This window comes from Nematostella vectensis, chromosome 12, assembly GCF_932526225.1.
Source record: "Nematostella vectensis chromosome 12, jaNemVect1.1, whole genome shotgun sequence".
NCBI lineage: Eukaryota > Metazoa > Cnidaria > Anthozoa > Actiniaria > Edwardsiidae > Nematostella > Nematostella vectensis.
The window spans coordinates 1,818,206-1,830,305 of NC_064045.1; the positions used below are offsets into that span (position 1 = coordinate 1,818,206).

Genomic DNA, 12,100 nt, shown 5'->3' on the forward strand with positions numbered 1-12,100 from the left:
GCAAAAAAAAACACAGGAATCCCACAGATGGTAAATCCCCTGTATCATGGTATCCCTGTGGGGAGAAAAAGGCTTCCGTGTTGTTGCTAAGTCAGGATGACGATGCAGAAAATTCTACGCTGAAAATACACTTTTCTAAGTGAGTTATAGAAAAAGAATGAATGAAACAGCTGGCCAAATGCTGTTTCATGTATGCACGGTAAAGATGCGATTGTTTGATTTCAAAATGCGGCGGGTTTCGCCGAGCGCGTGCGACTTCTCACGACTCGAGTTCACCGAAAAGTTGTCGAGTCATTTCGACTGTTTTTCACACGTCACGGTACGGAATGAGCACCCTAAAAACCTCCCCGAGCCGCTACACTTCTTGATTTCGGGTGAAACACGCGCCTCAAAGCATTCTAAGAGCCAGAAGAATCATATCGGGCTGCAGTCTTGTTTTTGACAAAGAAAGGAACCAAGAACAACGGGAATAGAACAGGATGGCGTCGAACAGACCGGGATTGATTCTAAGACAGGCAAGTTTTCGAATGTGTATTGTTTGTTGGTAGTCTGGTGAGGCCTAAGAAGTGTTTACTTTGAGTTGCTGATGTTTTGTAATGATTCCAATCCACTTGTTTGCCTTATTTGCCTTACTTTTGTACTTAGTACAGAATAATGTAAGACCACACACACAAGCTAGATGCATTATGCTCGATTGACTTGGTATTCTTGAGATGTGCAAAATATTGTTTTCCGAGCCGCTGTAGGTTATTTTTAGCCCCAGGAATGTGTCACGCAAGCGGAGGCTCAAAAGTCAGGGAGATTCAAGGGCCTGTTCACATGGAGGTGGGGGACCCTACCTACCTGGGGCACAGGTAGCCCAGGCAATGGTTTCGAAGCTTGTTCGTAGCTTGGAATCGGCTGTTATTCTTAGAGGTAAAACGAGTGGATTGAAGTCGCGATTTTTTGTGAAACATTGCCAATAAAATTGCCTTACAACTTAGAACATGCCTTGTTGTTGTCGTATTTTTATGTGTAATATACGATTTTGGGGGGTTTTCGTAACGGAATATATGACTTCTCTCCCCCTACTAAGGAAAGAAACAAGCCGAGCGTACCTAATTGTCCAACAGCGCTGGTCAAGGATTCAAATCGCTGCTTACTCGTTTTAAAATACGGCTAGCGGCCGGGGAAAATAGTTTAGCTCCGATATTTTGCCACATATCGAATGTAAGTGTACCCTGACATAGGTTTGCGAGATAAAAATATTTCGTTTGTTGTATTTTCCTTGCGAATCTCGACGGTATTAGAGTGCTACCGAAAATGGCGCCTCAAACCTTTTTTCTTTCCTTCTCTCCCTAGGGGGAGAGAAGTCATATTCCGTTACGAAAACCCCTCAAAATCGTATATTACACCTAAAAATATGACAACAACAAGGCATGTTCTAAGTTGTAAGGCAATTTTATTGGCAATGTTTCACAAAAAATCGCGACTTCAATCCACTCGTTTAACCTCTAAGAATAACAGCCGATTCCAAGCTACGAAAGCTTCGAAACCATTGCCTGGGCTACCTGTGCCTGGGGTCAAGAGTTGTGTTCACATACCTGGGGTGAGGTTGCGAATGTGGGGCGTGATGGCTAAGCACCTACAATAGAATTTATTATATTTCTGGTGAAAAACACTTAAAGGATCCTCAAAGAACCTTATGTATCCTCAAAGAACCTTACAGATCCTTATGGATCTTCGTGGATATTTAAAAAAAAAAACCCTCAAAAATTCATAAAGGATCTTTCAGTATTCTTGAAGATATTGAAGGCTATCCTTGTGGATTTACCAAAGTATCCTCAAAGACTAACAAGGATTCATAAGGATCTTGGGTTATTCCTAAAGACAGGAGGATCTTTAAAAGAGAAATTTGGAGGTTCCTAGGAAAAATAACAATATCCATAAAGAAATTAAAAAGATCTTATAGAGATTTTAAACGCTGCCGTCTATTTATAAAACTGTCTAAGTAAAGTTGATAATTTAGGATGAATACTAAGGTGTGAGTATAATATATAGATTTAGGCACTGCCTAAAAGCGGAGCCAGCATTGAACACCTTATGTGTTGACTGATTGAGGTATTTTTGGGGGATCTAGGATCAGGCTCTTTACTGAGATTTATTTATTGTACCAACCAAATGGATCCAGGCCTAATTCAATAATTTAAATTATGCAGTACATCAAAGTTAACAAACACAATTCTTGGTGTGAATATGGCTGTCAAAGTTGTCAAGAGTCTAATGGTAAATTCTTATGTCCCATCATAGAAGTTCCATTATAAATATTTTTTTAATCAAAACAATACTCCGACAAGCTTTGCCCTTGTGCAGAATAGGTCATGGATGTAACAGCATTCCAAAGATTTGAAATAATATATTTAGACTGTTTAGATGCCATACTGTAATCTTTATGTATTGATTTAGTGGCGATTCTCTCCTTCATTGGACCGAATATTCAGAAAAATGTATGGAAATTAAAATCCAAAAAATATATCTCCTTTCATGCATTACATATTGGTACATCCACCATTTACCATATAGTGGCCTTGTTGTTGGTGGCCTACTCCAAAATTAATGCAATAAAGAAAAAACAGATTGATTTTGGAAGCAAATCCTAAAAAAAAAACATCTAAGGCATCACTGACAGTGCTAAAATGCTAACTTCTAATTTCAAACCAAACCCTTTCATTGATCTATGTTTGGGGTAGAGAGGAAGCAAAGAATATCAATTGACTAAAAAATAGTCGACGGGGGAGGAGATATAAAGGGAATTGACTCAACTTGAAAGGTTTGTTAAAAAAATAATACAGTAATGAAAATGATTTGATTGAGCATTTCTTGACATTTCCCCTTTCCCATTATCTTAACCCTTTCATCACCACATGCCTCTAAAGAGGCCATGTCTATGCTATCCAAGCTATGTGAACAGAATTCTATTACTGAAAAAGAACAAGGTTGTTGCTAGTGTTATAAAGTTTAAGTATCTTGCCCTAAAAAAACCCTTCCCTTAATAAAAGTTCCATTAATGTACATTTGTAAAGCTACATTCTGACGAGCTTTGTCCTTGCGAAGAACAAGTAATAGATGAAACAGGATTTCAAAGATAGATTATAGTGTCAGAATTTTAGATAAGATGCAATACTGAAGTTTTAATGTACCATTTTAAGTGTTTTTTTCCATCCCCATAGGAATTAATATCTACAAATATACATCCAGTAATGCATTATATTTTGGTGTTTTTAGAAACCCTGGATCCAACCATGCCAATGAAATAAATCTAAACCTTTAAAATAAATGTAATGGAAAAGAGACTTGGAAAGGAAATCCTAAAAAGAAGATATAAGTGAAAGTACTAAATGAAAATTTCTAATTTAAAAATCAAATCTGTTTATTAATTTATTTTTGGTGTAGAGGGGAAATAGAAAAGAGCATCAATTGCATAAAAATAGTCAACAGGGAAAAGGAAAGGAAGAAATATGACTGTTCTTTAAATCTCTGAAAAGAAAATATAATAACAATAATGTGATAATTATATTCAATACTTTCCTAAAATATCCCCTTTCCCATTATCTTTAGGTTAATAGAAAACTGTTTTCGTTACAGATTTATTATTTAAAAAGCAAATGTATGTTTTTAGTTCTATATAATATAAGTATCTTGTTCTAAAAAAACCTATTGAGTGTGTACTGCTGAATCACATAGTTTGTAATGAACTAGCATTACTGTACCTTGCTGTACCTTGTAACGAATCGTATAGATAGATTGAACTACACGTATAATTTAATATCTCGTGCCAATGTAATTGTGAAACCAACCAACACTGACGGCTTTGGAAATTTCTGCACAAGCAAATTCGCCTTAAATGTATCGCTTTAATGTATTAGGTAATGCTGACTATACCTATAATTCAGATGTAATCTGCTACTGGTATAATAAACTTATTATTATTATTATTATTATTATTATTATTATTATTATTATTATTATTATTATTATTATTATTATTATTATTATTATTATTATTATTATTATTATTATTATTATTATTATTATTATTATTATTATTATTATTATTATTATTATTATTATTATTATTATATTATATTATATTATTATATTATTACCGGCTTAGGTCTTCCTTTATTTTTCTGTGTAGTAGGTCATCGTACTCAAGGATTCCTAAGTACTTGTATCCCTCATTCTCTATCGTCTTCATCTTCTGTCCATCTGGGAGTTCAATTCCATCCGAGTTCACAACTTTTCCTCTCTTAAGTATGAGGATCCCACACTTCTTAAGGCCAAATTCCATGCCAATGTCACTACTGAATACTCGCACTGAGTTTATTAATGAATCAACTTCACGTTCATTCTTCCTATACAACTTTAGGTCGTCCATGAACTGCAGATGGTTTAGGGATCCCGCATCCTTGCCTAATTGGTACCTCCCACTTGCACTTCGCAGTATAATCGACAGTGGTATTAAGCATATTACAAATAGCAAAGGGGAAAGGCTATCACCTTGAAAAATGCCTCGTTGTTTTTTCACTTCTCCCAGAGTTTGTCCACTTGATGTTAGTGTCGTTTTCCAGTTTAGCATGCTGTTGCGCAACAACAATTGGATGTTTGGAGCTATGCCAGTCATGTTTAACGTTTCCAAAATCCAGGGGTGTGGAACCATGTTGTAAGCCTTCCGATAATCAATCCAAGCCATTGCCAAATTGGTTTTTCTTCGTTTGCAATTTCTTAGTACCATTTTATCAATTAGGAGCTAATCTTTGGTGCCTCTTGAAGCTCTGCGGCATCCCTTCTGTTCTACAGGGAGCATTTCTGCATTTTCTAAGTGATCGTATATTTTGTCTGCGAGTGTTCCGCTGAGTAGTTTCCACATCAGCGGTAGGCATGTAATGGGCCTGAAGTTTTTTGCGGTATTCCCTAGTGTCAGGTCTTTAACACATAAGACAGTTCTTCCTTGGTTCATCCATTGTGGCACAAACCCTGATTCAAGAATTAGGTTCAGTTGTTCAGTTCAGTTCTAAAGTTCTTCAGCCAGTAACCTTGCACTCCATCCAGCCCAGGCCCCTTCCAGTTTGCAACCTTCTTTAGTTGCTTTTTCACATCTGCCTCCTTAATCACCACATCTTCCTGGGGGACATGTTGGCTAAGCTCCTCTCTTACATCATCAAGCCATTCGGCTTCTCGATTGTGCTCTGATTGATTCTCCCATATACTCTTCCAAAACTCGCAGCTCTCCTGTGGGTCTGGTATGATGTTATTCTCCATGTTTATCCCGTAGAGTTCTTGGTAGAGTTTTTTCTGGTCGTATTGGAACAGACGATTTTGTCTAAACTGATTTATCCGGTTTTCATATCTTTTCAGTTTTGCAGCACTAGCTAACACCCGCTGCTTTAACTCCTCAATTACAACATTCAGCCCTTTCTTCTTTACCTGGTGCTTTTTCATAATCTGGGTCAAACCTCTCCCTCCCTTCTTCTGCATAGTTTTGCTACTTTCCAACTTACTAATTTCCTTTCTCAGCGAATCGATTTTGCTCCTTATTCTCCTTTTCCATCATGCGCTGGACCACAACATGCGCTGGACCACAACATGCGCTGGACCACAACATGCGCTGGACCACGTGCTTTTGAATTTGGGATTCAGCTCTTAGAATACGATTGTATTCTACCGACATCCCGAATCCATGCAGCATATTTACAATCGATTTGCTCCTAATACACTGGTGTATTGCCAAACCAATGCCAAGCTGTTGTGGCATTTCTTTTGGTGTCCGAATTACCTTAAAACAACATAAAAATAGAATAAATCAATAAATAAATAAATGAAAAAATAATATATCATTTATTCGAAGGGCGTTGAAACCAAACTAAAAATACCTCAGACTTCCTCTTCTTCGCCTGGCGGTCGGTAAGGGTCATCGAGATGGTGCTTTGGCTCAGGATGACTGCCCGCTTGTAGACCTCACTGAGCTTTTTATCTAGGATTTAAAAACGACATTTCAATAGTTCATGTAATCACGAAAATATCCTACAGAAGGCTGACAACGTTGTGCACTCAGCCGAAGCGAAATCCATAGGACCGTGTATTACCCATCTGAAAAAGCAATGGAGCTTCTTGGGAAGGTGCTTTTCACCAAGGTCGTCAAACCGTCCAGTGAAGATCCAGCTCTCGCTGTTGTTTATGCGCTTGCGAAGGAGTACTGCAGCAGCATCATAAATTACTTTCATTTCGGCGTCTGTGGAACAGTCTTCCTCGATTGATATCGCGGAGTTATCACGAGTTTCTTTGATAGTTAGTCTTTCTGGCTCATTAACTCGTTTCGGCGCCTGTGAAACTCTACATCCGGAATATGACTTGTAGTTGCTTAAGGGTCTTTCTGGTGCACGATGTATTTGCTGCATCATTTTCGCGAAGAACATTTGTATATAGAGTCTCAAGTTCTGCCATATTCAAAGGTTTCCCCTTTCTCCTTCTTAGTTATATCTAAGAACTCGATTCTACCAGCTATCAAGGCATTATCATCGCTTGGTAAGTACTGGGAGCTTCGCAGGACATTTGTGACGTAGGTAACAGCTATTGTGATTTTTGACATCTATGGCAACAGCGTCTCCAGTGTCGATTGATGTAGCGAGATTTGTTTGCAATTTCACATCTCCAAGAATCTCTACAGCAGACCGGATAGACAACCCTGCTGCCTTTGTGCTTACAGCATGTAGTGAATCTTTGTATTTGGCAGGTTGATCACAGAAGAAGCAAAGTGCCTTACCGTAGGGGGTCGTCTGTGACCTTGTTATTTTCTTGCTCTCATCCTTTTTCCGCTTAGAATTTGGTCCATCCTCAAATTACATCTGGGCTCTTTTCAGTTTTTCCAGCGTTAGTGGCATCCTGATAGCATGATCTATACCAAGTTGCATTCTCTTCAGCCAATTCTTCCACGGAGTAGGGTTTGAGCATTTCCCAATTACCTTTATAAAAAGGATCTCCATATTTTCTTCTCTCTTCTATGAATTGAAGCAACCTTTGATGGGACGACGGATTTTGTACCAAGGGCTCTTTTGTTTTCTAGTGACACAATATACGGAATCGAAAATCTGGTTTGTCGTCTGACATGGAAAGGCCACCTAGGCTGTACTTACAGAACGTATAGAGAAAACATGGCGGATCACTATTTCCTTTTAAAATACCGCCGATCAATCAATCAATCAATCAATACTTTATTCGCATTTCCATAATTCTTAATTTATACATTATTTGTTTTCGAGACTATATCTCATTTCAATTTTCTATGTTTAAATTTTGAGTCAGTCCAGGAAGAAATATAGTAGTATAATTGTAAGGAAATGCCTAGGGCCTAAATGAACCAAAATGGTTTTCGAGTTGGGTCCCTAGCCAGAACTTGTAGTGAATTGAAAAATGTAGCCTTAGAACACACATACAAAAAATAAACAAGCGAGAAAGCACACAAAACACATAGCAAGAAGCACACATGGGGAGGGTTAGAATTTTATGTCAAGAGTTCCATTTTGTTTTAATAATAAATGACTTTCGGCCTTTTTGCAAAACATATTTTTATTAAGTTGTTTTAGATCAGGGGGCAGTTTTTCCCAGAGATTAGTCGCTATAACAGAAAGTGTTTGTTTACCAGTATTTGTCCTAAAACGAGCTTTGTATAGATTGTCATTTGCTGCATAACGGGTATTATAAGAGTGAATGTCCTTAGCGTATTTGAAAGAGTTGTCAAAGATAGGGGGAAGATGTTGCTTGTGCCAGCCATGTATAAATTTTAATGTTTGGAGCTCAAAAATGTGATTTAAAATGAGAAGTACTGCATACCATTAATACTTAGTCTCCCAGAGAAATACAACGGAAGTCCGTTATTAGCAATGCAAAACAGCTGCTAGATTTACTTTTAAATGCTTCAAACTAATATTTTCTATGCATTCCATAATTTTTCGAAACGTCTTTCATGCATAATCATTTCAATAAATATCCAAAATGGCAGATACAAGATGGCGGGAATTATTTCAAATTGCTTTAAGAACTAGCAAATTAAATAGCCTTGGGACAAAAATAATGCTATTACCTTCTGAATATATGATAGTCATTTGCTGCAAGTTTAGTGAGATTTCGTTAACAAATAATATAGATATTTAAGGATTTTATAAATATGCCTCGTTTTCATGTCAAGGGTCACGTGACAGAATAAAAGCAAGGATATGTCCTCTGAATGATTATCCGCTGCAAGTTTCGTGAAATTTCGTTGTAAAATAGATATTAATGAAAGATATTAAATAAAGATATTAATGATTTTCATATCAGCCTCGTTTCCATGCTGAGCTTTTGACGTCATTTTATACAAAGAGCGCCGTAATTTGACCCAGAGCAAGTTACAAACTTGGCAACATCACTTTTCTTATTATTTGAAGTCCCCTGTGTAATGTTTTCGGGACTAAAACATCACGAAGAAATAGACAGCTCGTTGAACACAACAACTGAACTCCATTTATTTCTGAACAACCCCCGACATGCCCACGAGGCATTCCAAATAAGGTGTACAACACAGGGAGCCCATCCGAATATATTACATCTCCCCGTTCCTGGAATGAACTAGCTACAAACATGTAAACAATGTCAATGACTAGAGAGCTAAATACATCTAATAGTCTCTTTACAAGTCCAGACGTACTACAGGTTTAGGGGTACGCCTTGGGTAACGCCTCACAGGTGTAGATGCCACGTCAGGTGGTGACTCAGTTGTACATGTAGGAACAACAGTCTCTGAAGATTTAGGTGAGACTTCAGGTAGAGGGGTAACCTCAGGCTCAGGAAGAATGGGTTTAGAGGACACTACTGGAGTAGATGGCAAAACAAAGCCACTCCCAGTCATAGCTGTAGCTGTAGTTGGTGGGGATGTGTGCTCCGCATCACCAGCTGCTAGAAGGTGATCAACATGTACATGACACATTCGTCCTCCAATACGTATCTGGTATGCTAGGGGACCGATTCTCAAGATCACTGTTCCTTTATCCCACTTGTGTTTTCCTCTGAAGTTACGAACTAAAACAATGTCTCCTGGAAGAAACTCACGAGTTTTTGTTCGGCCACCATCATGCTGTTGCTTTTCCTTCATCTGACGCTCCTCAACATGCTGGGCCAGATTGGGCTGAAGCAATGCCAAACGTGTGCGAGGCTTACGCTTCAAGAACAACTCAGCAGGTGTCTGCCCAGTAACCGTATGGGGCGTGTTCCTGTACGAAAACAGAAAACTTGACAGCCGTTGCTGTAGCGATTTCCCCTGATCAAACTTGCTGGTAAATAACGCCTGCTTGAGAGTTTGAACATATCTCTCCGCCTCCCCGTTAGAAGCGGGATGATAGCGAGGGACCCGTGTATGCCGTATTCCATTACTTTTCATAAACATGTCCAGCTCACTAGAAATGAACGGTGGACCGTTATCGGAGACCATCTCCTCTGGTAATCCATGTGATGCAAATAGACCAGCCAGCATTTCAATGGTCTTGGGTGCAATAGTGGAAGATGTAGCAATAATCTCAGGCCACTTTGAGTGTGCATCGACAACAACAAAAAAGTTCACTCCGTCTTTAACAGCATAATCCATGTGCACTCGTTGCCAAACTCTAACAGGCCATTTCCATGGAATCAAAGGTGCTGTGGCAGGCTGCTTACGAACAGACTGGCAGGCCTCACAATGGTGCACCATGTTCTCGATAGCCTGATCGAGCTTTGGCCACCACAGGTAGCTGCGTGCGAGAGACTTCATGCGACACATACCTGGGTGATCTGCGTGAAGATCATGCAGGATTTTCTCCTGAAATGCCTCTGGGATAATGACCCGCAGACCCCAGAGAACACAGTCTTGTTCCACAGACAGTTCCAATCGACGATTGAAATAAGGACGTAATTCCTCCTCCTGTGTCTGCTGTGGCCAGCCACTTTTCACATAATGAAGTACCTTGCTTAACACAGAATCCTTTCTTGTTTCCATAGCAATGTCCCTTGCCGTTACAGGTAGGTCATCCACATAACTGAAATGATAAATTTCAGTTTCCTCTGAAACTCTTGGCTTATCAACAGGAAGTCTGGACAGCCCATCCGCATTGCTGTGATCGACACCTTTACGGTAAACGGCATCATACTGGTGGGATGCTAAAATTAAAGCCCACCTCTGAAGACGAGCCGCAGCTAGTGTGGGAATTGCCGACTTTGGCCCTAAGATTGTTAGGAGTGGTTTATGGTCGGTCTCCAGAATAAATCGTCGCCCATATAAAAACTGGTGGAACTTTTTAACTCCGTAAATAATGGACAGGGCTTCCTTCTCTAGCTGGGCATAATTCTTTTCACTACCAGTGAGGGTTCTTGAGGCAAAAGCAATGGGGCGCTCCTCGCCTCCTGGCATAACGTGTGAAATAACGGCTCCAATGCCATAGGGTGATGCATCACAAGCCAATTTAATTGGAAGATTGACGTCATAATGAGTTAGGACTTTCGCTGATTGCAGGAGCTCTTTTGCAGAGGTGAAGGCTTGCTCGCATTCTGGCAGCCATGACCACTCAACCCCGTCCCGCAGGAGGTTGTTTAACGGGTGCAGCAATGTTGACAAGTTCGGGAGAAATTTTCCGTAGTACTGTAACATACCCAGAAAAGATCTCAACTCGGTAACATTAGTTGGCGCAGGAGCATCCACAACAGCCCGAACTTTCTCTGGTGAAGGGTGGACACCCTCGGCATCAATGACATGACCGAGAAAACCGACCCTGTCCTCCAGGAAACTGCATTTCGACAACTTGAGAGAAATTCCGTATTTCTCAAGTCTTTCCAGCACCGCCTCTAATCTTGCTTTGTGTTCCTGGTCATTCCTTCCAGTGATCAAAATATCGTCGATATAGCAAACAACACCATCAATGCCCTTGAGAATGGTGTCAATAGTAGATTGAAATACAGCAGGTGCGCTTGCGACACCAAAAGGCAACCGATTATACTGATAGAGCCCTTTACAGGTGTTGACAGTGAGGAACTTCTTGGACTCCTCACCAAGAGGCAGTTGCTGATATGCATGCTTGAGGTCAAGTTTAGAAAACTTGGTACCACCTGCCAGAGCACTGAGCAAATCTTGAGGGTTAGGCAGAGGGTATTGGTCGACGTCCAAAACTGGATTCACCGTAACTTTGTAGTCTCCACACAAACGAACACCACCATCTGCCTTAGGGACGACCACTAACGGGGCAGCCCACTCACTATGGGACACTTTTGTCACGATCCCCTCCTTTTCCATGCGATCCAACTCTGCTTCAACTGCTGGCTTTAGGGCATACGGCACGGGGCGAGCCTTATGAAACCTAGGCGTGGCCTCAGGTTGCACATTGATTCTTGCTTGAAACTCCTTGATTTTGCCCAGGCCCGTACCGAAAACACCCTTGAACCGTGCAGTCAGTTCATGAACTAAGTCAGAAGAAGAAACACTAAAAAGGTGCTCCCAGTTCAGCTTAACAACACTGAGCCAATTACGACCCAGAATAGCTGGTTTGCTCTCAACTTTTGCCACAATCAGAGGCAACTTGGCACTTTGACCCTCGTACTCAACTAGAACTTCGGTTTCACCAATTAAAGGTAACACTGTTCCAGAATAAGTCTTTAATGAGGTACTTGCATTCTTGAGTTTCAAATGTCCAAAATTCTCTTTGAACAACTTTTCAGGGATGACTGTGCGTGCAGCTCCCGTATCAACTTCCATTGGAATTTCCTTTCCGTTAACAGTGAGAGTTACTGTCACTGCTTTGCTGCTGGGTTCACGAGTTGAAAAGAACCCCAATGACTCATCTTCTTGGTCATTGTCCACTGAAACTTCAACATACTTGGTTTCCTTGCACTCCTTGGACTGACAGACTCTCTTTAGGTGACCCACTTTGCCACAATTATCACACTTATACTTCTTGTATTTACAGGATTTGCCATCATGTTCAGCACTGCCACAACGATGACATGCTGTTTTGGGCTTTCCTCCCTTGTTCTGTGTGAATTTCTTGTGTTTCTGTGGCTTTTTTCC

General features: G+C 40.1%; 1 protein-coding gene across 1 annotated transcript in view; it reads left to right on the forward strand.

Annotated features, from left to right (window-relative positions):
• Nucleotides 1-78: 78 nt before the first annotated feature.
• The window catches only part of LOC5500477 (persulfide dioxygenase ETHE1, mitochondrial), a 33,246-nt gene continuing 21,224 nt past the window's right edge, over nucleotides 79-12,100 (forward strand). Inside the window, exon 1 of the mRNA XM_048719448.1 lies at nucleotides 79-515. Within this exon, the coding sequence (XP_048575405.1) occupies nucleotides 480-515 (36 nt within the window). The 5' untranslated portion in view covers nucleotides 79-479. The remainder of the gene's footprint in view (nucleotides 516-12,100) is intronic.